Source organism: Mauremys mutica, chromosome 14 (genome assembly GCF_020497125.1).
Source record: "Mauremys mutica isolate MM-2020 ecotype Southern chromosome 14, ASM2049712v1, whole genome shotgun sequence".
Lineage (NCBI taxonomy): Eukaryota > Metazoa > Chordata > Testudines > Geoemydidae > Mauremys > Mauremys mutica.
This window is the reverse complement of record NC_059085.1, coordinates 8,649,582-8,677,012: the sequence shown is the minus strand read 5'-3', so window position 1 is coordinate 8,677,012 and position 27,431 is coordinate 8,649,582. Positions and strand designations below refer to the sequence as shown.

The window sequence follows — 27,431 nt, the reverse complement described above, 5'->3', positions numbered from 1 at the left end:
TGTTTTTCCCTCCACAGCTGCTCAAAAACAGGAGCAGCCCCAGGAATAGATTTACAAAAAAAAGGGTAAACGCTTCGGGTAAGAGGGGTCATGCGTGATGTCCCCCTCTAGAAACCTTACACACCCACAAGAAGGTATAAATAACTATAAATTTATTAGTAAAGCAAAACCATTTGACAATCACACAGGAGAGCCGGACAGGTTAATACAATATATTTATACACACACACACACGTATGGGATACAGTCTTATAAACACACGGAGAGCAGTGTTAAAGGCACTGCAAGCCACACAGAAGCCTCATCGCTCACGAGTACAATCTCACACAGCCCTGCTAATTCACAGGCATGGAGTCACAACCATAGGTTACGCGGATCCACCTATAACCTCACCCCATCAGAGACTGTGGGTGGGCCAAAAGCCCTCTGCTACTGACCCGGCTCCACTGCAACGAAGAACTGCCCCTGAAAAGAAATCAGATCCATGGATCATATAAAACTTTAGAGACAAGCACCTGGAGTGAGGGGTTAGAATTCCACCTTGGGGTTCTGGCAAAGGGATTCGCTCTCAGAGGTCTAGGGATGTCGGGAGGCTCAGCTCCTGAATGTCTTTAAGATGGCCAGCAGGGAACATGCCACGGAGGAACAAAATGGATCCCAAATCACAAGAGAGACTCAAGTTGCCAGAACCCAAGATGGAGTGGTAGCCCAAAATTCATACTTGCCTGTCCATTTCTATGGGATGTCTGTGTACACAGGAACAGAAATCTTCCTGAGAGTTAACTCAGCGTCTCACAGCTTGATCAAGAATAGTTAACATTCAAGGTTAAGGTTTTTGCTTCATTAGTTAACACCCAGTTACCAGTTGTAGTCCTGGGTTGACTGTAATGCCCGAAGGAAATAAAAAAGTGCTCTTCTCCTCCTCAAAAACATCACACAGGCAAGTTATTTCAGCGGAGAGCCAGGAGACTATGCCAACCCATTGTCACAGGCCGCTTTGGGCTCATCCATCCTCCAGGTTTTCCCATTACTGTTCACTTTCATCAGCACCAACTTCTCCAGGAGCCGCATGGCAAACCAACGCTGAGCACACATCAACACCCAGCTCTGAGAGGGACACCCTCGCTCTGCATCACGCCCCTAAACAATCACTGAATATGGGACCAAGATCAGACAGCTGTACCCAGGGCACAGGTACAAAATAGGTTGTACCCCTCATGGTGAAGCCACTTTGAGAGCTACAGTGTGACAGCCCCATAGGCAGTAGTAGGAACAACCATTTAAGCAGAGATTGAAGTTTTTTAAATTCCATATGCACAGCGTCCGTGTGCATCATGATACACTGCTAACTCACCATTCCTACCCCGTGAACCCTTTAGGGCCCTCCACTAAGTTACTATCAAGATTTGCCTTCACAGTGTCAATGGACATAATTTACTGGAGAAACTGCAACTCATCAGGCTATGTCTACACTACCGCGGTAAACTGACCTAAGTTGCACAACTCCAGTGATGTGAATAATGTAGCTGCAGTCGACGTAGCTTAGGGCTGCTTACTGTGGTGTCTATGCCGCGCTGGGTCGATGGGAGACAGTCTCCCATTGACTTACCTTACTACCCTCATCCCTGGTGGAGTACCGGGATCAACCGGAGACCGCTCTGCCGTCGATTTAGCAGGTCTTCACTAGACCCACTAAATCAACCCCCAGTGCATCCATCACCAGAGCATCGATCCCCCGTCGTGTAGACATAGCCTCAGGCAGGCGCCTGTTTTACACCTATGCTGACCAGTCTCCTTTTGGTGCCGCAACCTCAGTTTCCTACACAGGAGCATTGGGACACGCTTTCCCCACACTTTGTTGCAAACACCCCCGCATGTAAGGCTGAATTGACGTGCCCAGGACGGAACTGACCCTAAAAAAGAACAAGGAATGTGGCTGCGCAAATCCTTTCCTAGCTTTGGCTGTGCCACTCAGGCTCTACAATGGCTCTGTAGACTGCAATCGAGTTAGTTGCTCAAATCCCACTGGAATTCAATGGAACTGGGCACCTTACCCATCAGGGTCCTTTAAAATCCCCACCATTAGAGGTCTTGAAGTAAATGAGAACTACCACTGGTCTCCGAAAGGTATTTATTTCAAAGAAATCCATAGTAGAAAAATAATCAAAATGGCAAAAGGGAAAAAATGTACCATCCTTTACAAAGAGCAAAGCCAACATAAGAGGTGCAAAGAAACCCAGAGGTGGTTATAAAAGGATAATCCCCAAAGGCTGCTGAAGAGCGCACAAGAGACACGGGGAGGGAGAAAACAAAAAGATGTCAAGGCATCCTGTGGCTACGTTGAAGGAAGGGAAACAGGAAAAGGGAGGAGGACAGAAAGATGGATAAGAAGGAATCTCTCCTTGCTGGAGGCAAACACAGCTATGAAGAACTGAACGCATTGACTGCAAGCCAGTTGCCTGGCTGCAGAGGTACAATGTAGGTACCCCCCGCCCCGCCCCATCCCATCTTTGTAGAGTTTCCAAAAGTTCCGTCTTTTCATTCCTATTCTTCTGATCTTCTAGGGCTTCACGCTAGAGAAACCGCCACACACAAGACGGACCCCCATCTAGCCAATAACATCTTGCAGCTATTGTGCCTGGCTTCCCGCACTCAGGGCAGCTAAACTCGTCGTTGAATAATATTTCATCAGGACTGAGATAAAGCTGGCCGGGACTGCTAGGTACCATGAGCAGACGGAGGAGTATCTTTTGAAACCAGGGGGTGGGGCTATGGATACCCCAGCCGTCTCTCTCTGTAAACATCAGAACGGAGGAGAAAGGAAGTGCAACACAGATACAGAGTTTAACACATTTTACCCCATAGAGGCTTTGGCCACATTTGCTCTTTGGTTTGAAAGTAAAATGTCAACTGAACACAGTCAATAGCAGATGAGCCCTTCCGCCCCGTAGGATGGTGTCGCCATAACCCGCTTTGGAAAGGCAGCCATTGTATCAGCTGCACGAGCCCCCCCAGAGGCAGAACCAAGGAGGTTCTCTTGCAAGAGGATGTTCTACTATTTCTACCACTTACTCCAGTTTAAAAAACACCCGACTCTGAAAGGCACAGCTATGTAAAGCAGCTCTTCTCCCCAAGCTAAACAGCTTTAAGGGAACAGCTTGTAGTTACACAATTTTCTTTACCTAATAAAAATCGAGGGCTATAGCACCAGTTCTACCACATAACTTGTCCCCACCCTGCCCTCGTCCCAGGAACAGCATTTTAACACTTCCGATCACAGGTATGGCCACATACACCTGACTAGTAATCTGCTCCTGCAACAGATGCTGTCATCAGCTGATAGGACATCAGCTTTTTTAAGTGGAACTGGACTGCACTGTTACCAAACAGAACAAGCCAACTATAGTCCTGAAGCCACACACAGAATCACAGAAGTGAAGGGCTGGAAGGGACCTCAAGAGGTCATCTAATCCAGCCCCCTGGGCAGAGGTAGCAGCAAGTAAACCTAGGCCATACCAGACAGCTATTTGTCCAACCTCTTCTTAGGAGCACCCACACCCTCCCTTGGAAGCCTATTCCAGAGCTTACGTTCCCTTATAGTTGGAAAGTTTTTCCTAACAGCTAACCTAAAATCTCCCTTGCTGCAGATCAAGCCCATTACTTCTTGCCCTACCTTCAGTGGACATGGAGAACAACTGGCCACCATCCTCTTTATAGCAGCCCTCAACACTTCCCCCCTCAGTCCTTCAAGACTAAACATGCCTAGTTTTTTTTTAACCTTTCTTCATAGGTCAGGTTTTCTGAACAGTTCATCATTTGTGTTGCCGCCCCGGACTCTCTCCAATTGTACACGTCTTCCCTAAAGTCTGGCCCCCAGACCTGGGCACAGTACTCCAGTGCCGAGTAGAATGGGGACAGTTACCTCCTGTGTCTGACATGTGCACCCCGGAATGAGATCAGCCTTTTTCGCAGCTGCATCACATTGCTGACTCGGTCAATTTGTGATCTGCTATAACCCCCGGATCCTTTCCCGCAGTACGGTCACCTCAACATTGACCATCTATTAGGGCTCCTGGGATGCGTCTGCACTACCCAAGAGCTGGGTAACAGCCCTGGGTGCGTACAGGCCTGAGAAATGCATGTCTCTAGCTGGCAGGGTTGCAGCTATGAACTGCATTTCCACGGACTGGACATAGATTCAACGGATCTTGGGCCTGATTCCGTTACACTAAGACCCTTTTATGGTGCTCTGGCAGCATGAAGGTGCCTTACAGTGGGTAGAAATGAGCAGCCCCCATGCAAAGGGTCTGCCCACCCACTGCTGCACAAACCTAACCCTCCTGTAACACTGGCATCAGGGGCAGGCCTCGGCTGTGAATTACCAGCTATTTACTTTACAAATGAAGACCCTCTGGTGACTCCAGTTGTACATCAGCATCCTCCATCCCTTAAGTGTGTAATTACGCATTCCCGTCTCAGAAAAGGACCAGATCTCTCAACTATGCAATACAAACATCCTCTCCATCCCCTTCCAGTTCATCACCAACCATCCCCATTTTGGGGACTACCCTAGAAACAACTCACACAGCAGGAAAGACAGAACTGCTGTCTTCTGCCACTGCCGAGGTCAGCTGCCCACTCCAGCACAGAGCAGCCAGGGTACCAGCTCCGCGCTGTGCTGCCTAGCTACCTGCTCCCGCTCCGAACGGTTCAGCAGCTCATTGTTTTCTCGGCTGGAGCAGCCAGCATGAGAGCGCACCAGAGCCAGTGGGGAACGCAATGAGGTTTAGCCTGGATTCACAAGCTCCTAAATTGGTTACAAAAACCAGGGAGAGGTACTGAGCTGAGAACAGATCCTTTGCATCCAGAGCTAGCTGGTGCTCTGAAGCGGGTGGGACAGAAACCAGAGTTGGAGGAGAGGAAGAGGGGAATAAAAGTAGTATTGCACAGCTGCAACAGGAGCATGTATATCTGGCCAATAATTTATCTCTCTACTTGAAAGGGGTTAGGAGACTGTAGGTGCCACATCACTGCTGCCTACTATACATTCAGATCCGCCTCTACAGCATCCGTCTTATCTCTCGAGGCGGGTGTGGTATTTGCCACCCACAATAAATCGATTGTTTGCTGTTTATCTACAGCAGAACCTCATTAATCCACTTTCTGGTCTCTCCACAGCCAAGCTGAATACAGTACCTGGCAGAGCACTACCAGCAAGGTCTGTTACCCAGTCTTGGCGGCGCAGTTTACTGCAGAACATTTACCTGTAGGTTCTGAACTATCAATGTTTCTGGCCGTCAAAACAAAACGAGGGAGGACACTGGGAGCCATTCTTGATCTTTAATTTTAAATGTGTTTATCACCTTATGAGCAAATTCACCAGCGTTGGTGGTTCCCAATGGATGTCCCAAAGGCATTAGTGCAAAACGTAAAATGATCTGCGGCTGGAACAAAAATAGTCTCTATAGCCAAATATATTGCATGTTGAACAATCTGGTTCCTCAGTTCTCCCCCCATATCCTGAATTTCAACTTCCATTAGCGATGTCCTCTCCAACGCCACATCTGACTCCCCCAATCTTACCCACTTATAAAGACAACCTGAACAAGATTAGCTTTTCTTGTTTTTGTTTCAGTTTTACTCCTATAGTTAAGGATACACTGAACTCTATATATTAACATAAAAAACCAGCTACCTAGAACTGAATCTCTCTTTTTAAAGATCCAAAATGACATCAAATTAAACTATACAGGATTTCTTTTAATGAATATTAACAAACTGCTTTTTTAAAAAAGCAAAATGGAAAATAAACGCAGACAGAAAACTTGGTAGAAGTCGGTTCTACATCTTTGAGGCAGCGTGAAATACAAAGAGCACTGACTGAGTCCTCACTCCTCAGGTGCCAGAGGTTCATTTAAACGCCTTAAAGCTGCTTGTGAGGAAAACTCAGCCCTGCTGGGACCTGTTCATTCAACTTTTCCAGCCCCCTGTGGAAATAAGCTCTGGTCCTCTTTATGGTGCTGGACATGGACATGGAGTGGGGGATCCTTTGAGAGAAAACAGCCATGACTTAACCTTTTACAGGGTTAACGTGGGTGTCTGTCACCCACAATGGAACTGCTTTTGTGACCCTATCCATTTGGGCAGCATGCAGGTAGTCTGACCAACATCCTGTTCTCACTAGTTGCAACCAGTGTACCCCCAATTCAAACACTAGCCAGCCAGGCTGGTGGCAAGGAAAGGATTTTGGGTAATGCAGCAGGCACTCCTCTGGCCTAGGAAGTGCCAAACTTTAGCTGAAAAACCCTTGGTCATGAGAAGCCAACAATATTCTGTAGACGACAGCTTTGGGGGCTGGATCTGCCCTGTCAAATGGGAAAACAGCTTATGGTGATTTTTTTTAAATGGTTCCTAGTTGCAATATAAAGATGCAATTCCCATGAAGGATACAGGTCGGATATGGGACCAACGAGAGGGGTCCACAGGGACTCCCAGAAAGGAAAACATTCATCCCTGACCCTCTGCTAACCAGCCCGTCCCAAGCAGCCAATTACACAAGAGAGAATTAATTCTCCCCTACTCACTGTCTGAGCAGAATGAAGAGGCCATGCCCCGTAAGATCACAATTTAATGCCACAGAATTTTTGAACCTGGGTTACAGGCTCCTACCTCCCAATTACAATCCCAAATCCTCAAATTCATTTCTAAACAAACTTCTCTTTTGCTGTTTTGTTTTTTTTCCAAGTTGTATTTTAACAGTAGTGTTTCCCCCACCCTTTAGTGTTTTACTGCTGATCCCACCCAGAGACCTCTCTTTATTTCAGCACAGAGGCCCCTGAGGCTGGGATTGTATGCCCCGTCCAAGGGCAGCACTGAGTAGCCCTACGAGAGAAGGGCTTGTGTTGGCAGCAGTTTTAAGACTCGAGAGCAGAGCTACGCCTCAAGCCAGCTGAACTCTTAGAAAATTCAGAGACTCTCCCCAGGTGAGCAGCTGCAAACTTAAGGTTCTCAGCCAATTATAGCCAGGACTACTGGCGATCTAGAGGCTTGACCTAGCGAACTTCTCCAAATACCATGCAGCACTCACGTAACCCTTAGACTGCACCAGAGTTCCTGGCGGTCAGGTGAGAGGGAAAGGATCCTTTGCGGACTTCTACAGCCAGCAAAGAAAAGCAGCAACGGACTTAGTACATTTGGAGCACAGCAGTCCTGATGCTGTTCCCTTCTGCTCACTGTTGAGAAGTACGTCTGGGGAGCTCCAAGGACCATTTGGTCAACCAGTGCTACTGACTCAAAACTGCCTTTGAGCAACTTAACTGTACTGGGACTAACAAGCAGGAAGGCTCCCAAAATGGAAGCCTGCTGGTTCACTGCAGAGCAGCGAGGCCTGGGGAGAAAGTCATGCCTGGGTCTGGATTGTTCCTGAGCCTCTCTGAAGGACAGGGACAGTCAGCCGGCTCTCTCAGGGAACCTCGTTACTAGGGGGAGTGTGTAAAGGGCTACAGTCCCCGGGGGCAGCTGAGCAGAGACCTGCAAACTCACGTCCCTCTGAACTGCAGGTGCAGTGTGAACTACAATCCAGAAGAGGACAAGCAGGTATTTGATTTGCTTTCACTATTTGCTTCCCTTCTCCTCCACCCCCCGGGACTCGTCACACATTGTCCGTCAGATCATAAGACACTAATACAGGTGGAATAGAACAAAGCGACCAGAGCACTATCAACCAGGCCGGCAGCCCATCTCCCGCTGCCCCACCTAGGTACGGGTATCGATCCTGTATGATCAGGGAAGGGAAGAGGGCGGTTGAGAAGGTTTGCATGCACGCTGAAGCCTGCCAAGGAGCCTCACGGCAAACAGGCCGCCACCTGGTACGCCCCCTCGGCAGTGTGCTGGACACTGTGTTCCTGCAGCAAGCCCAAGTCCAGGAACCTCTCCCCACACCACATGCACTTGTACTGCTGCTCCCGGGCGTGCACGCTGTGGTGCTTGTTGAGGTGCTCACGCTGCTTGAAGGCCTTCTCGCACGACGGGCACTTGTAAGGCTTCTCGCCCGTGTGCACGCGCCGGTGCCGCTGCAGGTCGGAGGCGTATTTGAACCGCTTCTCGCAGTCGGGGCACTTGAGAGGTTTCTCACGCACCGGGTCGCAGCGGTGCTGCACGAACTCCGAGGAGGAGAAGAAGCGTCGCTCGCACAGCGTGCACTTGAGCGGCTTCTCGGCGCAGTGCGACAGCTGGTGTTTCTGCAGGGCCGAGGACCTCTTGTAGGACTTGTTGCACACGGTGCACTTGAAGGGCCGCTCGGCATTCTGCACGCACTTGTGCCGCAGCAGCTCTGAGGACTGATTGAAGCCCTTCTGGCACACGTTGCACTTGAACAGGTTCTCTATGCCGTGCACATGTTGGTGATAGACCAGGTGCGAGGGCTGCACGAAGCCCTTCTCGCACAGGTTGCACTTGAAGGGCTCCTCCACCTTGTGGGTGCGGCGGTGGCGCATGAGCGCGTACTGCTGCTTGAAGCTCATCTGGCACAGGTCGCACTTGAAGGGGCGCTCCTCGCTGTGCGTGCGCTCGTGCTGCCGCAGGTCCGAGGGGCGCTTGAAGGACTTGTGGCACTCGCTGCAGCGGAAGGGGCGCTCCCCGCTGGGCGTGCACTGGTGGTGCAGCAGCTCCGACGACTCCTTGAAGTGCAGCTCGCAGACGCTGCACTTGAAGAGGTGCTCGCCCGAGTGGGCGTACATGTGGCGCACCAGGTGCGAGCGGTGCTTGAAGGTCTTCTCACACACCGTGCACTTGTACGGCCGCTCCGAGCTGTGCGTCCGCTTGTGGTGCACCAGGTGCGACGACTGACTGAAGCTCTTGTCGCACAGGGTGCACTTGTAAGGTTTCTCGCCGGTGTGGATGCGCTCGTGCCGCGAGAGCTCCGACAGGTGCTTGAAGGTCTTCTGGCAAATGGAGCAGGTGTAGGGCTTCTCCAACGAGTCGAGGGCCTGGGAGTGCTCCGCCTCAGGCGGCTTGTAGGTCTTCTCACAGATGGAGCACTTCATGGCGCTGCCGTTATGGACGTTGTGGTGCTGGGCTAGGGAGGTCAGCAGAGAGAAGCCCATCTTGCAGACCCCACACACGAAGGGCTTCTGTTCCACCTGGATGCACTGGTGCTCAAGCAGGTCAGTGGCCTGGTGGAAGATCTTCAGGCACTGAGTGCACTGGAAGGAGCGGTCATGCCCTGGCAGACACTGGTGCTCATGTGGGTTGGACAGGTGAGTGAGGTCGTGGCCACACACGCCGCATTTGTGGGACGGCTCTCCAGCCTGGATCGGGGGGGGCTGGTGATGCTGCGGATTGGGGTCTGGTTGGAGCAGGATGCCGTAGACAGCGCAACCCAAAGGGTTCTCAGCTGTGCTCGAAGGGATCGAGTGCTCTGTGAGAGCTGCTGTCCCGGCGTGATGTTGTTGCTGTTGTGGTTGCTGCTGCTGTTGTTGCTGCTGCTGCCAGCTTTCTGACATGCTTGGGAAAAAGAAATGGGGTTTTAGCAGACACAGCTTCAGCTTCTCGGTCGAGGGGATCAATTCAGAAGATACCGATTCCCAGCAGCTGGTCCTGAACGGGGGGTGGGGAATCCAGCTCACTCTCTAGGTATCAGCAGCAGGGAGTGCTTTGCATTAGATCCTGTCTCAAGGTTTTTTGGATAAACTAAATGGAAACCAGAAGCAAGAGTGTCTTGAAGACAACAGGAGGCCCTTGTCCGTGTTGACCCAACGCGCTCACATTGGGGAAGGTGAGGAACACACTCCAAGGAACAACTCTGCAAGGAAAGAAGACAGCTCACATCAGTTCCCACAGGTAAGCAAGACAACTGTGTGTTCAAGCCTTAAGTTTAACCCATGGATCGGACTAAAAATAATCTCTTCTCTCTAGTCCATGCAAACCACACTAACGCAAAAAGGGGGGGGAAAACTAACTGAACACACAGTCTGGGGCAAGTTTCACCTAGGACCAGAAAGGACCAAGTCCTGCCCTGACAGTCCCATTAGACTGGCCTTGTCCTAAGGACGGGCAGCCATGGTTTTTGGCTCCCTGCATTTTCAATCAAGTGTGGTGGCCCGGAAAGGGAAGCATGTGTACATGTGGCCGTGGCTGTTTCAGTGTGCAGAGAGTCTGGGGAGTCTTTGTCCCCCGTTTGGGGCACAGATTGAGCCTATCGAATGACCTGTCACCATCTCGTTCCTAAATTCTCAGCAGAGACGACTATATCGTCAACTGGATTAATTTAACCAACATTTCGATTTCAAATCCCCACACGTTCACTTGTTATGAAGCCACTGGCTAGGGATGGTAAAAGTGGCTTGCTCACCAAAAGCCAAGCCCAACCTTTCTAATTATTACCCGTAAACCTCACTCAAGCAGACATACAGCCCCTAGTCGGGCTAAAAATACTGCCCTCCCCAAACCCTTATAAAAACAAACAAACATCACTGCACAGGAGCGAGACAGGCTCTGCTGAGGTTCAACACATCTACGAAAACCAAAACGTTGTCCCACTGTTGTGCAGCCCCAGGGGGCAGATGCACATGGCTGTATGCGAGGAGCCAATCGAGTTTTACACTGAAATCTAGCCTCACAAGCGGAGTCCACTCTGATCCAGTTAGGACTGGCTGAGTACCACAGGCTCACTTGGGGAAACCGTCTCTGATATCTCAGGATTTACTTCCAATCCCCAACTTTGCTAGCGTACCTGACACCACAGCTGTAGAAATGAAACAGCCTCACTGAATAAGATAGCTGCTTATTTTGAGACTAGGAAGAACAAGAGGGCTCCAGGGAAACAACTACTCAGCTTATGATGGGCCACCCAACATTAACCCATTAGACTAGAGCAAAGGCCACTTACAGACAGATCACAGCACCCAAAAGTGTTTGTAGCCATATAGGTCTCTTAGCGAACGTGGCCCGAGTCCATAATGCGATTGTTTGGTTACAGAGACTGCCAGCCTGCTGAAGGGAGGATCACTGGAGCCTACGAACTTGTGCATAATTTACTCATTGTCCCAATGAAAGGTATCACGTTTTCTGCCTTACAAAGAAGACTCCGCAGGAGTTGTAATCCTCTAGATGCATAACAGAGAACTAAGAAAACGTTCCTCCTAGTAAGAAGACTAAACCTATTAGCCAGAAGCAGATACAAGACAAAGATAGTGAGGTAACAGCGAGGCCCAGGAGCAGGCCAATCCTCGGGCAAGAATTCCTCCACCACCTCTTAGGAAGGAGGGTACCAATATTCCTACTGGACCACTATCCCAGGCTCTGCTCAAAAGCTCCAGCTTTCATATTAGGGTCTGGCTACACTTGCAGCTGTACAGCGCTCCCGTGGGAGCCCTCCCGCGGCAGCGCTTTGAAGTGCGAGTGTGGTCGTGGCGCCAGCGCTGGGAGAGAGCTCTCCCAGTGCTGCACGTACTCCACCTCCCCGTGGGGATTCGCTCCCAGCGCTGGGAGCGGGGCACTGTTTACACTGGCGCTTTGCAGCGCTGTAACTTGCTGCGCTCAGGGGGGTGTTTTTCACATCCCTGAGCGAGAAAGTTGCAGGGCTGTAAAGCGCCAGTGTAGCCAAGGCCTTAGTTTCCCGTTAACAGGTGACTTTAGATTCAGCAGAAACTGATGGGTTAGTCTCCCACTCATTGCTGCAACTGTCTCACACATCAGCGATAAGTGGCACAAAACAAAAAACAAAAAAAAACACCTTCATATAGGCCACCATGGCATTCAGCTCAGATTGAGTTGCTCTATTCTGGTACTCAGTAGGATGCTCCACTATCAACAGAATGCTGCACTAACCAATTTGCCTTTACAATGTTCTATTTAATGGTGCACTATTCAGAGAAGCCACCAAACTCCTTCGGGCTGGCAGCTTCACTGGGAGCTCCCTTTCCAATCCTGCATATTCCACCCTATCCCCAGCTTTAATTTAGAACTATTGATAAAGAATATCTGCAGTTTCACTAGCTGGACTAAGACTTTAAGAATAGATAATCTCATGTTTCAGGGCATAAGCCAACCACTAACTGCCCAGGAAGAAGAAAAAAAAACCTTCCCTTGTGGGCAAATTTAATCTCTAGTTGGCTGTTATGCAGTCTGATAGATAAACAGAGACAGCACTCTGGAGTATGGCCTGATGCAGTATGGAAACGGCTAGGTACTACCCAAATAAAGCCATTAGGCAATACCCACCTGGGTACATTGCTATATATAAACAAGTTAATGCAGATGTTCAGTCTAGCTCATCCCTTGGTGGGACACAGAAGATGACGACACTTTAATCTCTCTCAAACTGGAGAAGAGGATGGCAAGGTAGCCACCTGAAACATAATCTGATCCACCTTCTGCTTATCATGTCTCTTGCCTTTCTGTTATGAACCTAGTTGTGTTCTGATCAGCACCTCTCCATTTCAGGCCCAGGTTCACTTCTTGCTCAGCCTCCTGGTCACAACCACAGCACCAAATTCAACTAAATAAAACATCACAAAGAGAAGAATAACTCCAGAGTGCAGGCCAGCAGCAGAGGCTACATGCAAGAGAGAAAGGCTCAGATTCCAACCCAACTAGATTCACAGCAGCAAGGGGCAAAGAGGAAACCAGAGCACAGGCCTGCGCCTTAATTAAATGGGCTGTTCCCGCAGGTTTACTCTAGCACAAGTGTTGCTCTGAATTTCCTGGCGTTTGTCGCCTGCAGCGTACCCTTAAGCTTAATGTGCTTGTTAAACACATTTAATAATTCCCCATTAGAAGATACAGCTAGATCTTTAGACAAAACCAAGCACCCTCAGCTGCTACCGGTTCCTCAAAGACATCTTTACCTTTTTACTGTATGATCTAGTAAGGTACCCCACACAGTCACACCCGAGTCCTCTACTCAGCTTTCACCCTGGTGGGATCAAAGGAAAGCCAGTGCAGACTGAACAAACTACACCCTTATGTTATGGGGAACTCACAGGATAGTTAAAATATGTGAAGAGAAGCAGGAAACGCTACAAATACCCCACTGAAAGTCCTCTTTGTCATGAGCCTATAAACATGACAAGAAATAAAGCCTCCCCCTCAGTCCCATTCATATTACACCTCCTGTTCAACCAGACCTGAAGGTGAGACATCCAAACCACGAAGTTTAACTTGCAGATCCAAAAAAAAAAAAAAGGTGTTTAGTTAACTTAGAAGTAAACCCCCACCCAGACCGTGCCCTACGTGTGCAGCTGGGGACATTTCCAGCTGGGAGGAACAAAACTGCAGGGGAAGGTGAAGCGGGAGACACGAGACAAAACTGGGAGTAGAGCTGGGGAAGGGGGAAGAAATGAACAAACCAGACGGAACTAGGTAACTGGACTCGGGCTCAGGGGGGCACAGCGCCCGTCCCGGGGTGGGGGGAGGCGGCGAGGCAGGGCTCCCGGGACAGGGTCCATGGGGGTCACGGAACGAGCCAGCCCCCAGCGCTGGCTGGGGAGGGCCGGGGGCCCCCCGGGATTTGGGACACGCCCCCCAGGAGAGGGGAGGGGGGATCCCCCAGCCATGGCGGAGGGATCGGGGCAGGGGAAGCCCCACAGTGCCGGGCACCCTCCAGCACTCGGGGCCAGGAACCGCCGGATCCCGGGGAAGCCCCCGGCAGCGGGGGCGGGGCGGGACGCTGCCCGGCTCCCCTCTCACCTGCAGGCCGGGCCCGGCGGGGGTGGGGCGGCCTCTGTCAGCCCGGCTCGGTCCCGGGGGCCGCGGCCTGCGGGCTCCTCCCGATCCCCGGGCTGGCGTAGCGGCCGCGGCCGGCGGCGGAGCGCGGGGGCCGAGGCCGGGCGGCGGCGGAGGAGGAGGAGGAAGCGGGGGCCAGGCGGGCGGCCGGCGGCTCGGCGATGGGGGGTCCCGCGGCCGGGTGGGGCCCGCTCGGCTCTGGGCGGCGGCTGCGAGCCCCGGGATGGAGGGAGTCGGAGGCGGGGCCGAGGGAGGGACCGGGACTGGGGCTGCCCCCTGCCGGACCGCGGGGGGAACTGCGCCCCCCACACCGCCCCCTGCCGGACCGCGGGGGGAACGTGTGGGGGCTGCTCTACCCGGGGCACCAAGGGGCGGAGGGGGGGGCTGCCCCTGACTGGGGGCGGTTGCCCCCCATGGACTGGGCGGGGGACAGTCTGTGGAAGTCTTGCCCGTGACAAAGCCCCCCTGACTCTGATTTCATGGCCCTAGCGGGATCTGCAGTAATCTCCGTCCCGTTTCATCCGTCTGAGGCGGCCCCTCCTCGCACCCCGTGTAAACTGGCTGCCAGAGGCTGGCCACTGATCTCTTGTAAAGCTCACAGGTTACTCAGGATCCACCCCCCGCCGATCCCCGCTCACTGCTGGCCCAGGTCTGGCTTTGGGCCCAATGATCCTCAGCCTGGATTGCTTGGTCCCCGCACCAGTTCAGGTCTCCAGGGGGATAGTATCAGAGGGGTAGCCGTGTTAGTCTGGATCTGTAAAAGCAGCACAGAGTCCTGTGGCACCTTATAGACTAACAGACGTTTTGGAGCATGAGCTTTCGTGGGTGAATCCCCACTTCGTCGGATGCATGTCACGTGGGCTGCCACGGGTGCGGTGCCTCCAGCTCTGCTGAGCTGCTAAGGTGCCCGCTGGGTACAAGGAAAAAAGCCTCCCTCCTGCGAGCTTCTTGTGACCAGGAAAGTGCTCCCAGGCCGGGGCACAGCAGCCCGGGGTGAAGGGGTGCATTAGACCGGGGCTGGGGTGGTTTAGAATGAAAGTTAATTCCGTCGCTCGCTAAAAAAGGCAGAGAGGACCTGGACTGCCCTTGGGCACAGGCACTGCTCCCACCCTGGGTGAACACTTCCCTGCCCACCTGAGCCCAGGCCCAGGCCCAACCCTCTAGGGTGACCAGATGTCCCGATCTTATAGGGATAGTCCAGATTTTTGGATCTTTTTCTCATATAGGCTCCTATTACCTCCCCACCCCATCCCGATCTTTCACACTTGCTGTCCGGCCACCCCTGCATGCTCCGCTGGGTCCGGTGAAAGCTCGTGTCTACACACACCGGGGACCCAGATTTCTTCTCTACCCGCTCCAGCATGTGACCACCCCCTCTGCTGCCCGCCTCCTGCCACCTATGGCGTGCAGCAGCCCCCCAGCAGCCCCCCGGCTCCCTGCCCATGTCCGCATCGCGCCAGCCCGGCGCCCTCCCGCCTCTCGCACCCCCTGTGGCCTTGCTCCGGTTTCCTGATCTCCAACCCGCCTCCCCTGCTGCGCCTCTCCGGCTCCGCACGGCGCGCCCCGGGGCCGGGGCCAAGCTGCAGCCTCCCGGCGCTGGAACCGCGCGGCCGGGGCCCCGCCAGCCGGGGGACGCTCCACGCTGCGGCGCCGCGGAGGAAGGGAGGCGGCCGCGGGCGGAGGCGATCCGCTGCCGGCCCCATGAGCGGGGCGCCGCTGGTGGGCTACAGCAGCAGCTCCGAGGATGAAGCCGGCGGCTCCCCGGCCGCTGCGGGGAGAAGAGAGGAGGGGGCGGGGGAGCCGGGGGTCCCCGGAGCCGGCCCCGCCCAGACCAGGTGGGTTTGGGGCCTGGTGGAGGGGGGCAGGGGACGGGCACAGCTCCGCGCGTTTCCCCGCTTGGTTTCTCGCCTAGGTTTTGCTTGGAACTGAAGTTTGGAGGTGAGAGGAAAAGAGGGATCGAGTGGGGCTCGCCCCAGGCCTGCCCTGCAGCGTCCTCGGGGCCCCACACAGCGCTGCCCATAGCCCTCAGCCCAGAGCTCCTGGGGTTACTCCTGAGCCCCCACCAAGGCTTGTCTACACGGGGTCAGAGCCCGAAATAGCTGAGGCTTAATAGCCCAGTCCAGGCCTCCTGAAATCAGGAAGTGCTGCGGGTCTGGAGAGAGCACTGGCAGATCTAGGGGCTTGTCTACATGGGGAACTGTTGTGAAATAAACTAGAGTGTGAATTTTAAAGCGCAGTAGCTATTATCTCCCCCCTGCGGACACAATTATTCTGCACTAAGGGCACCTTTGTCCCGTTTAGTTTAACCCACTTTGGAAGATCTGCCAGCTCCCCTCAGTCCTGACCTAGGCCTGGACTCCCCCTTAACCAAACACACCCTATCCCTGACCTGGAGTGAATGCCCCTTCCTGTTTTAATTCTGGAGCTCTGCTAGGTGGCCTGTTGGTTGTGCTGAATTGTGTAGTGGCTTTTCAGTGTCGGTGAGTGGGTTTGACAGGCCGACGTTTGGAGCCGCAGAATGTTCCGTGACTGTAAGATGCAGGACTGACCGCAGGGCCAGGTGTGTGTCACTTTCCAGTTTGTCAGTGGCAGCCAGAGTTTGGTCGTCCGGGCGTGATGTTGCATTTGGTAACTGAAGTGTTCTCCCTCATTTCAGTGTTTGAAATAGAGCATCATGGAAGTGTCTTCAGGACAAGAGTGAGGGCAAAGCCTCTGTTAGGGGAAGAAATAAGAATTGGTCATGGGGGCGCAATCGGACTGTGTGGGATTGTCTGTCCTCTGCAAAACCACAAATGTTATTAGCAATGGGTAGAGCAAAAGGAGACCTGTTGGGCTTCTGAATGGAGTCAGGGCTTTAGGTTTCATAAGGGGAGGAAGGGAAGAGGGTTAAAACTGATTGCACAGGACAGGGCCAGCCACAGGAACCTAGGGCTAACAGATGGAGGCCCTTGCGTTGAGCGGGGGAACCCTCCCTGGCTCCAGAACTCGCTATAGAAGCTCTCCTTGCTGGCTGACTTTGGAGGAGTCTAGAACACATCTGTGCAAATGAGGAAGGATGAGCCGTTGTCTGTGGCGCACCTAGCCGAGGACACTTGCCTCTCTCTGGGGTTGGGCCATACCTGTTAATTTCCTCTTCTCCTCCCCCCATCTCTCCTGCAGCATGCCGATTCCTCGCCTCCCTGTGCCGGACAGCGTCTTAAACATGTTCAGAGACCAGGAAGAGGAGGTCACAGATGACAGCACCAAGCATGGCGGACGAGTGCGTAACTTCCCCCATGAGCGGGGCAACTGGGCGACGTACGTCTACCTGCCCTGTAGGTAACTTCAGGCCTGTCCCCTCTGTTTCCCCGGTATGGGGACAGTGAGTGCTGGAGCAGGGGAAGAAATGAGCACTGGGGAGAGGAGCTCTCTGTACCAGTGTGGGGCTGGTGTTGGCAGGAACAGATGAGGGACAGAGACCCCTGGGAGTGGAGCCCTCCATGTCCCCAGCGTGGGAGCAGCGCAGGCAGGAGTAGGATGTGCAGACCCGCGTGTGTCGCCCATGGAGCAAATCTTGTGAACACCTGTCTCTGCACACTGACAGCGAGCCCAGTTCCTAGTGAGAGCGTTCGCTTCCATTCCTCACGATGGGCTTGGACATCTCCTTCCAACGCCAGCTGCTTTCCAGCGGTATGGTCAGTAAATGCACTGGACTGTTAGATGGGTCTGGCACACCCTGACGTTCTGTCCATTCAAACAGAGCGGGTAAGAGAGTGGCCTCCATTAGACCAAAGGAGTCAAAAGGGAAACGTGTGTGTGTGTGTGTGTGTTTGTTTGTTTGTTTTCAAGTTCCCATGTGATGTATATTCTCCCAGATCTGCGGCTTGGCAGTAACTGCTAATTGATGCCTAGGTTGGTGCTGGTTACCTTTGTAAAATAAGGAGGCAGTGCCATGTAGAGGTTAGAACAGGAGACTGGGAATCAGGACTCCCAGGTTTTATTCCCAAGTCTGTGCCTTATTTCCTCATGGGGAATAAGGATAATAAGGGTCCCCATTTTCACAGGGCCGGTGTGAGGCTTCCTTAGCGTGTGTAACATGTATGAGAATCCAGGGGTTGCCCCTGCTTTCTAGCTCATCATCGGGCCGACCGATCAGGCCCTCCGCGCGGGGGCAGGTGCTGTGCGGGAGGGTCAGGCTCTAATCCTACTGCTCTTTTCCCTGGCAGGTGAAATCCAGGAGGAATTGCTGGAGCTGCAGGAGCTCCTGGTTTCCCACGCCCGCAGGTATGCGGTGTCGCTCACTGCCATGGAGGAATTCCACATCAGCCTCTCCCAGAGCGTGGTGCTGCGCTACCACTGGATAAACCCCTTGGTCCGGTCCCTCAAGGAACGTGTAGCCTCCTTCTACAGGTAGGAGCAGCAGAACCCTGGAGGCGCACGCCCCATGTGTCCCTCTCTCCTCGGGTCACTCCAGCCATTCCTAACCTCCCAGCTCTGACTCTGGGACTCCTAGCGATTCCCCCTGACGGGCTGTGGAGCCCAGTTAATCCAGTATCCTCTCTCGAGACCCCTACGCAGGGGGCTAGATCCTGCCCCATTGAAATCAATGGGAGTTTTTCCTTGGATTTGAATGGGTGCAGAATCTGGCACCAGATTAGTCTGGCAAGCAGGGCAGTGGCCCAGGAGGCTCTGGGTTCAGGAGCAGTGACCGTGTTGTATTGTCTGGCTTGGAGACTCCCCAGGCACAGCCTCATGCTATTTTGATGGCTAGGCTCGGGAAGTGCACAGTGGAACCTCAGGGGGGTAATGACTGATCCAAGCCTCAGGGAAGTTCAGTTTGGACTGATTCACCCTTGATAGAAACAGGCCTTTGCCCAGGCGCTTGGCAGTGAGAGAAGCCCTGCTGCAGCAGCTTAATGGCGGGGCACTTCGCATCTCCCCCTTTGTTTCTTGCCCTAGTTGAATTTTCTTCTTTCCCGTTTCAGGTTTTTCTGCACGGCCAGCCAGGTTAAGGTGTATACCAACCAGCACAGAACCAGGTGAGCGAGAAGCACAGCGCCTACCCTTTTAGAGAGCACTGGGAGTAGGGGAAAGCCGGCACTAGGAGGGGTGGATGGGGATGGTTCATGCTGTGCACAGACCCCTGGATCAATGTCAAGCAGCTTGGTGGCTGTGTGATGTGATATCATCTCCATTTGTCCCCAAAACCTGCTGCTGTCGGTTTTCATAGCCATCCTCCCAGTCCCCCCATCACTTCCAGGCTGGCAGCCCAAAATATATCGATAACTGCAGTTATCTGACTGGGCCAGTTCATGGCAGCTCATTGAGTTGGTATCTTTCCCTGGTGGTTTCACCTTGCACGGCAGAACCTCAGCTTTCATTCAAAAAAACTATTTAAGCCTCTAGCCCTTTTAGCTGCAAAGGTGACTTCAGTGTAACCAATGCAGTGACGTCTGCCTGGGTCTGCAGGCAGCCTGTAACAATAGCCCTGACAGAAGTAAGAGCTGTCCCAGTCATCGCTGTTGTGTGTTAACTCTGAAGCCTAATGACGGGTTTCAGAGCAGCAGCCGTGTTAGTCTGTATCTGAAAAAGTAATAGGAGTACTTGTGGCACCTTAGAGACTAACAAATTTATTTGAGCATAAGCTTTCGTGGGCTACGGCCCACTTCATCGGACGCATAGAAATGGATATCTCCTCACTATATTTTCTGAAGCCTAACAACACCGATTTAAAATGTTGAGCTTGTTAACTATTTCATTGCTGAACAAAGCACATGAAAAAGGAGGACAGTCAAATAGGAAAAGTTGCTGACTCCACTGTGGGTGCTGGCTTGTGTTGGTGCCATGAGCGGATGGAACTTGGATAGCAGGTGGAGTTTAGGAGCGTTCCACTACTTTTTTCCCCTCAGTCTGACATATGACCCTGGGAGAGGATGGGGACTTGGTTGCCCTTAGCAACCTGCCCAAATTCATAGGGGACTCCGAGTTAGGGTATTAACACTGCTCTTCCTGTGCAACAAAAGTTTGCTCGGAGGCTCTTCCCGCACTCCATCTTTCTCCCTGTCTGTGCGCAGGACCTTTGTGGGCTTGGAGGTCTCGTGTGGGCATTCTCAGTTGCTGGAGCTGGTCTCGGAGGTGGATAAAGTTATGGAGGAGTTTGATCTGCCAACGTTCTACAAGGTAATGGTTTGTATCTTGTCCTCTCCCGCTTCTCTGCCTGTCCAAAACCTCAAAGGGAGGCCAGAGCTCTTAGCTGCTCCCCTGGCTTTAATATGGAGGCGGTGGGAACAAGTTCATAAGGGGCATGAATTTCAGATCAGGGGCAGCTCTAGGCACCAGCAAAACAAGCTGGTGCCTAGGGCGGCAAAATATAGGGGGCGGCAAAAGGCTGGGGTCCCAGCTCATCCTGCCGCTGCGAGCCGAGGAGCGGCCCGTCCCCTGCAGCCGGGGCAGGGCCGCGCTACCGGCTCCGCTTGGGGGAGAGGACTGGCCCCTTACCAGTAGCGCGGCCCCGCCTGGCTGCAGGGGACGGGCCGCTCCTCCTCTGCTTGTTCACGCGCCGGTCCTTTAAACAGCGCTGCAGCCGCTTGGCTGGGGGGGGCTGAGCTCCGCCCCGCTCAGAGCCGCGTGTTGAGGGGGCAGGGCTGCGAGCCCCGGGCCGAGCGGCTCCTCCCCTCCCCACGCGGCTCTGAGCGGGGAAGAGCTCAGCCCCCTGCGGAGCCATGCGGCTGCAGCGCTGTTTAGGACCCGGGTGCACGGTGAGCCGGGGTGAGCAGCCGGGGCCAGGGGGTTGGCTAAGGGGCAGGGAGTCCCGGGGACACTCAGGGGGCAGGGAGGGGGCACAGGTTCTGGGGGGGGCGGTCAGGGGCCAGGGACGGGGGGGCTGGATTGGGGGGGTCTCAGGTGGTTGTCAGGCACCCCCCAACCCCATTACCCCCCAGGCCCAGCCCTGACCCCCAGCTCCAAGCCCAGCCCCTCTGAGGTGGGCACCCCCCAAACCCATCCGCCCCACCCAGCCCTGACCCCCAGCTCCAAGCCCAGCCCCTCAGACCTGGGCACCCCCCTGACCACATTTCCCCCACAGCCCTGATCCCCAGCTCTGAGCCCAGCCCCTCTGATCCGGACACCCCCCTGACCACATTTCCCCCACAGCCCTGACCCCCAGCTCCGAGCCCAGCCCCTCTGATCCGGACACCCCCCTGACCCCATTACCCCCACAGCCCTGACCCCCAGCTCCAAGCCCAGCCCCTCGGACCTGGGCACCCCCGGCCCCATCCTCCTCACAGCCCTGACCCCCAGCTCCGAGCCCAGCCCCTCTGATCCAGACACCCCCCTGACCCCATTCCCCCCACAGCCCTGACCCCCAGCTCCGAGCCCAGCCCCTCTGATCCGGACACCCCCCTGACCCTATTCCCCCCACAGCCCTGACCCCCAGCTCTGAGCCCAGCCCCTCTGATCCGGACACCCCTCTGACCCCATTCCCCCCACAGCCCTGACCCCCAGCTCCGAGCCCAGCCCCTCTGATCCGGACACCCCCCTGACCTCATTCCCCCCACAGCCCTGACCCCCAGCTCTGAGCCCAGCTGCTCTGAGGTGGGCACCCTCCGACCCCATCCCCCCCACCCCAGACCCCCAGCTCTGAGGCGAGCCCCTCTGAGCCAGACAACCTCCGACCCCATCTCCTCACAGTCCTGAGCCCAGCCCCTGTGAGCCGGGCACCCCGCAAAGCCCAGCTCCCCACCCAGCCCTGGGCAACAGCAGCACCACCTCCAGGCAGTGACAGCCCATTGGCACCAACCATCACCCAGCGACAGCCCATTATGTAATTGCAAATGTATACAGACCAGAAAAGCATTTAATGTTTTTAAATAATGTATTTGGTGTATTTTCAAATTATTACAAATTAATTTTCACTAGTTATTTTTTACATTTCCAAATACATGTTACTATAGTATTGCAACTTTTTTTTATGGAAGGGGCCCCCAAAATTGCTTTGCCCCAGGCCCCCTGAATCCTCTGGGCGGCCCTACCCAGTGTGTGTGAGGAGCCGGGGAGGGAGGGAAACGGGGTCCCCTGGAGCCGAGCCCGGGCTGCAATGGCGGCGAGAGGGGCTCCTGGAGTGTGTGAGGAGGTGAGCGGCCAGCTGGGTTTGTCGGTGCTGAGCAGGTAGCCCCCCAGCCGGAGATCCTCGCCTTCCCTCCTGCCGGGGCTGGGCCAGGGCACCGTGAGGCTGAAGAGCAGCAGGTCCGGGGGGCTCTCCAGGTTCTCGGCCGCCAGCATGTCGGGGGTGAGGGCGGTGAGCGCGAACTGATCCACCTTGGCCACCAGCAGTGCTGCGAAGCCCAGGGAGGGGGCCGTGTTCTTTGCGCCACCCCGTAGCCGCGCCGCCACCTGGAAGTACCCCCGCTCCGCGCCGCCCAGCAGCTCCACCCGCATGGGGACGGAGTCTCAGCTGGGCCAGGGCTCGGCTGCAGTGTGCTGGTAGCAGATCCCACATTTGGGGGGGGCCCAGTGCGGGGGCAGCAGGGGACGTGAGTGGGGGGGCACTGGTGGGCAGGGGGGTGCTCATGTCGGGGGGGGGGGGCAGCCAAAAATTTTTTTTGCTTGGGGCGGCAAAAAACCTAGAGCCGGCCCTGTTTCAGATGCAGCAAATAAAAGGGAGTGGGAAAACATATCACAGTGTGAACTCGCCTCCTGCCTCTGTCCTCTCTCCACTTCTGCCCCTCCCAAGGGGGAGCCTGGTTTGTCTGCTTGGGGGCAGGGGAATAGCTCAGTGGTTTGAGCATTGGCCTGCTAAACCCAGGGTTGTGAGTTCAATCCTTGAGGGGGCCATTTAGGGAACTGGGGTAAAAATCTGTCTGGGGATTGGTCCTGCTTTAAGCAGGGGGTTGGACTAGATGACCTTCTGAGGTCCCTTCCAACCCTAATCTTCTATGATTCTATGTCACTCGTTTATGCTGCTTTCCCGTTGGTGGCCATGCTGGTCTTTAATTACTGCCTGCAGTAGCACCAAGCTCTCAAGGCCCTGTGCAGGGCATTTCCCGGCGGTCAGTGGCTGACTGGATCCAGGGCCTGAACATGCCAGTAATGCCTGGAGGTCGGTATTGCCAAATGAGAATGGGGCTAACACGAGCCTTTCACGTCAAGATCGCATCCCGCCCGGGACTGTAGTGATTTTTAATCATTACCGTCCAATGGCCCGTCTCTGAAATGCGTTTCCTGGGTCTGAGCCCTGTTCCCAGGGGGACGTGTCACAGAAACCACCACCAAAACTGGCCCCTTGTTGGCAGGAGAACGGCCTAGGGTTGTATGGGCCATGGAGAGTTCCACCCCGGTCATCTCTGAGGCACATTGGCGGGGCGCTGTGCAGGAAGCTGGCACTGACGCTGCCCGTTCTGTGGACAGTCTCCTAAGCTGCCAGTCCAGTGTCTTTCACTGTGTCTAAATTCACTTACAGGGTTTGGGGGGTGTATTAAACTCTGATCTCTGAGTCTATGGACTGAGTTGTGTGCTTGCTTCTGGCTCAGAGGTGTCAAACAACGTCTCAGATCTGTATCTGTGTAGGAGGTGTTTCTCCACACGTTATGAATACATCTTGCAAAGCTGAGAGACGCTAGGCAGGGAAAGGCAGCCTTTGCTACTGATACCAGAGGCAGGCAGCCTGGGAGCCAGGATTCATGGTATCTAATCCCCTCCCTGACACTGACTCGCATTGGGTCCCTATCTGTAAAGCAGAGATGATGCTTCCCTATTTCACAGTGGGTTATGGGGCTTCACACATGTAAAGCGCTCGGAGATCCCGGGTGGTGGGACCCTGCAGGGCTGAGTTACACCAGCTCTCTGACTTTGCAGCCACTTTGCCCTGAGCTGCCGTTCCATCGCTCTGTCTGAGCTTCTGTATCTGTCCGTACAGAACCCGTCATTCCATATCAGCCTGGCCTGGTGCGTCGGGGACCTGACTGACAAGCTGGAAGGACAGTGCCTCCAGGAGCTTCAGGTAACTCCCCATGCAGCTGTCTCCCGAGATGAGGGTGGTGGGGGTGGGGAATGCAAGTAACACACCAGCCAGGTTTCTCCGGGACGAGGAAGGATTCAGGTAACTCCCCATGCAGCTGTCTCCCGAGATGAGGGTGGTGGGGGGGGAATGCAAGTAACACACCAGCCAGGTGTCTCCGGGGACGAGGAGGGATTCAGGTAACTTCCCAGCCACGTATCTTCAGCTGGGAGCCTTCAGGTGGCTAAATTGTAAACCTCAGAGAGATGAGGGAAGAGAACCTTTTAGGTGGGAGTTGGAGTTTAATTCCACTTCTCTAAGGTGGTTTCCTTATGAGCTGCCGGGGAAGCCTGAGGACCTCCAGCTGCTACCTCTTCATAAGGGGAGAGCCGTGGGCTGTGTGCTGAGAGTGGCTGACTGGATCCGCAGGCAGCCTCCTGAGCTCACACACAGTGACGCTTCCCTTACGGACCCTGGGTGTGTTTTCCAGGAGATTGTGGATGGGTTTGAGGACTCTGCATTCCTGCTGCGATTCCAATGGGATCAGATCCGCTGCAGATCTGGGAACAAGTTCTTCTCCTTCCCGTTGAGGTAGGAGACGGGAAGCCGCGCACTCCAGCTGCCCTGATGCCTCTGCTAACTGTTGGACAGTTTGGAGTTTCACGTGCATGCCGAGCTGCTGTTCTCAGCTCATCAGCCTAGGGAGGTTTGTAGCCTCAAGCCAGGCTGCTTTTGTTTGAAGCCGCGGGCCCTAGATGTGTGTATATGTGAGGCTGTTAGGTTATTGTGCTGTGTAGACTGCTGTCAACGCAGGTTGTTCTAGGCTACCTCTGGTTGCCAGATGTGCTGATGTTCGAAGCCCTAGTCACCTTCTAGTGCAGAGGCGAGGGAGGTTGCTAAGGGAAGAGTGTCACACAGCTGGAAATTGCACTGCATTGCTAAGGGGATCTAGAGCATAGTTACTGTCCTGAGCTCTGAGTCCGTAGCTATTAACAGCAAGATCCAGGGGTGCAGAGTTAGGTCCTTCTCGGTTAGGACAGAGCATCTCTCTGCCTACAGCTGACTGGGGACAAGTCCCCTTATAAAGCTCCTCCTCCCGGATGCCTTTATTGCCACACTGGAGAAATTAAGCATCAAATCCTCAGTCCAAGTCCAGGTGGGATTAAATCTGGCAGAGAGGGGGAAGGCCCTTGACTTTCAGTGCTAAGCAGCCTAACTCCAGTTTGGGACTAGTGGAAAGTGTTCAGTTTAAACTGATCCACAGAGAGACTTTGGGGAGGAGAAGAGCAGCAGGGCACCGATTTTAAGAGAATTTTAAAAGGCACAGGGCAGGTTTTTATCTTACCGGTAAATAGGAGGCTTGTCATACTGCCAAATGCCCAGAAGAGGGCAGTGTTGGTTTTCCCCAAGTGAACTGGCTAACAATAGGGTATTTGGCCAAGTCCAGAATTACCTGCTGCTGTTTAGCTTAATTTGGGCAAGCCAAGAACATCGGTCTCCAGGGCGGGGCACACCTTGCACCAGGACTAACTCCACTTTCAAATGAATCAAGGTAACTGGATCCTGTAATGACCTCCCTGGACGCCAGCGCCTGAGGAGATCCTGTGCGGACTGTACTTTCCTGCCCTTGACAGATGCTTTGGCCTCTCAGACATTCCGGACAGGGCAGGCAAGTTCTGTCCATCATTCCATATTTGTCTGCCAGAAGAACCCGAGGCTTTTGTTTAGTATCAAACCCTGGTTTCTAGTTGCCATAAAGTTGTTTTCCTGGTATAGTCTGGACATGTTCTGGATTCTCGGAAGTGCTGAGCATCTGCAGCTCCCATTGACTGCAAAGGAAATTGTGGATATTGAGCGCTTCTGAGACTCAGCCCCTCAGTGGCCCTTCTCTGCATTGAGATAGCAGGGTGGGGGTATCACTGACCAACGCGGCTTTGAGAGACCAGTGTCGCAGGGGATTCATTGCCATTTAAAATCTTGCTAAAAAGTCCTTGATGTTTATCAACTTCTTACCTGCAATATTTGATTTCCAAAATTCTTAATGGACTCCCTGGGTGGGTTTGTAGGGACCAGAAGATGAAATTCACTCTTTACAATTTGTATTATAGCTAAATAAAACCTCCTGTTTCTGCCTCTGGTCCCCGTGGCTGTGTTTTCATACAGACCGAAGTCTAACTGTTCTAGCGTGCGTTCATTTTCTTCCAAGCCAGTAACCTGACTGTCTTGAGAGCTCAGTTCTCTCAAAGACCACTTCAGTCTATGCAGCCTTGCGCTGAGCTACTTCTATGTGGTCCATGGAGTTTAAGGGTAAGATCCTGGGATCAATGGACATTTTGATTCTAATGAGGCCAGGATTTCACCCCAAGCATGCAGTTACCTTTAGCGGGAAACACTTCAACTCTTTCCTCCCTAAAATAATCCAGGTATCAGGATCTTCCAGCTATTCCCAAACAGTGATGTCTTGAGAGATCACGCTCCATCACTATTCGTGATTATGAGGAACACTGCCCCACCACTCCCCCCATACACAATGTAGTAAAAAATTTTAAAAGCCTTGGTGAAATGAGCTCTTTATTCCACCCTGGTGATGGTGTGTTAGCGTGGCCGTGCCGGATGGGATGTGTCGACCTCTGCTCACACTGTGGCTCTCTGCCCATGTGAATGTGGCTTGCCCAGTGATGCACAACTTCATTGCTGGTGCTGCATGATTGGTGTTGTTAACAGGTCCCCCTGAGGGGGGCAGCACCCAGCTGTTGGGGGGGCGGGAATACATTGCACATCTCTATGGCCTGCCATTGGAGGAGCTCAACGTGCTTTACAAACAACAATAATATAAAACTAACCCCCCTCTCTACTGTCATGGGTGAGTATCCTTAGCCACAATCCCACACATGGGGAAACTGAGGCTGGATGAAGTCACTTGCCCAATGTCTCCCAGTGAGTCAGTTGCAGAGCTGGGAATTCTGTCCAGATCATGTCCCCCTCTCCTGGGTTTTAATGTCATGGCCTTTTCCTCCTTCATCCATTTGGCCCTCTTTGTAACCCATTAGCCACAGGGGGCAAAATTCTCTCTATCCCATTTGCAAAGTGTCTTAGACGCTTAGCAGCCCAAGACCCACTGACTTTCAGGGAGATGGCAGCTCGGCAGCCACTTCTGAACAACGTACCCCTATCAGCTTTACTCATGGCTTGTCCCCACTAGCAGTGTTCAGTTGGTAACCATGACAGCCTCCGGTCAGAGGCCAAAGCCAGCACGTAGGGCCTTCATGTACTGTTTTTGCAGTGTAGGCAGGATTCCCTAACTGCTTCTGTAAACGGATTGGCCACTCCTCTGTTCTCCCAGCTCTCAGTGTGGAAGGACGTCCCAGAGGTCATTGCGCCATGTGTTGCTGGTGCCTGTCTGTGCATGTCTCCCCCAATGAGGCACTATGGGACAGCTATCCAGGTTTCCCAGGATGCACCGATACAAACCTGATTAGGCAGCAGGGTGCTTGGCGCAGAGCGCGCACACAGTTATCACAAGGTCATTGGGTGAACAAAGCTGCTGTTGTCCATGCTAAACTCCTGGGTGTTCGTTGTCACCAGGCCGGCAGAGGGCTGCAAAGGCCCAGTTGCACTTGCAGTGTAGATGGGGCATGAGGCGTGACAGCGATGGTCTCCTCAGTTGCTGGAGGCCATGCTGGGAGTTGTATTGCGAGGTGAATGGGGAGAGCTTTGAGGGGGCGACAGCTAA

The 27,431-nt window shown here is 53.8% G+C and overlaps 2 protein-coding genes across 5 annotated transcripts; one reads left to right on the top strand and one right to left on the bottom strand.

The window, feature by feature from the left end:
• Positions 1-181: 181 nt before the first annotated feature.
• On the bottom strand, positions 182-13,846 carry ZNF319 (zinc finger protein 319). Of its 2 annotated transcripts, XM_044986988.1 has the most exons (3): positions 13,690-13,842; positions 12,351-12,499; positions 182-9,802 (listed from the first exon to the last, which is right to left on the bottom strand). In XM_044986988.1, exon 3 carries the CDS (start codon positions 9,501-9,503, stop codon positions 7,845-7,847), a length of 1,659 nt encoding a protein of 552 aa, XP_044842923.1. In that variant the 5' UTR covers positions 9,504-9,802; positions 12,351-12,499; positions 13,690-13,842; the 3' UTR covers positions 182-7,844. The 2 variants fall into 2 exon arrangements, with proteins under 2 accessions (XP_044842923.1, XP_044842922.1); XM_044986987.1 differs by lacking the exon at positions 12,351-12,499 and having other exon boundaries at positions 13,690-13,846.
• Positions 13,243-25,834, top strand: USB1 (U6 snRNA biogenesis phosphodiesterase 1). 3 transcript variants are annotated; one of them, XM_044986990.1, is made up of 7 exons: positions 13,243-13,362; positions 16,885-17,039; positions 17,931-18,114; positions 18,690-18,743; positions 19,779-19,884; positions 23,618-23,701; positions 24,189-25,834. In XM_044986990.1, the coding sequence occupies exons 1-7, from the start codon at positions 13,340-13,342 to the stop codon at positions 24,291-24,293; spliced, it is 711 nt and encodes a 236-aa protein (XP_044842925.1). In that variant the 5' UTR covers positions 13,243-13,339; the 3' UTR covers positions 24,294-25,834. The 3 variants fall into 3 exon arrangements, with proteins under 3 accessions (XP_044842925.1, XP_044842924.1, XP_044842926.1); XM_044986989.1 differs by lacking the exon at positions 13,243-13,362 and adding an exon at positions 15,307-15,560; XM_044986991.1 differs by lacking the exon at positions 13,243-13,362 and adding an exon at positions 15,610-15,663.
• The last annotated feature ends 1,597 nt before the right edge of the window (positions 25,835-27,431 follow it).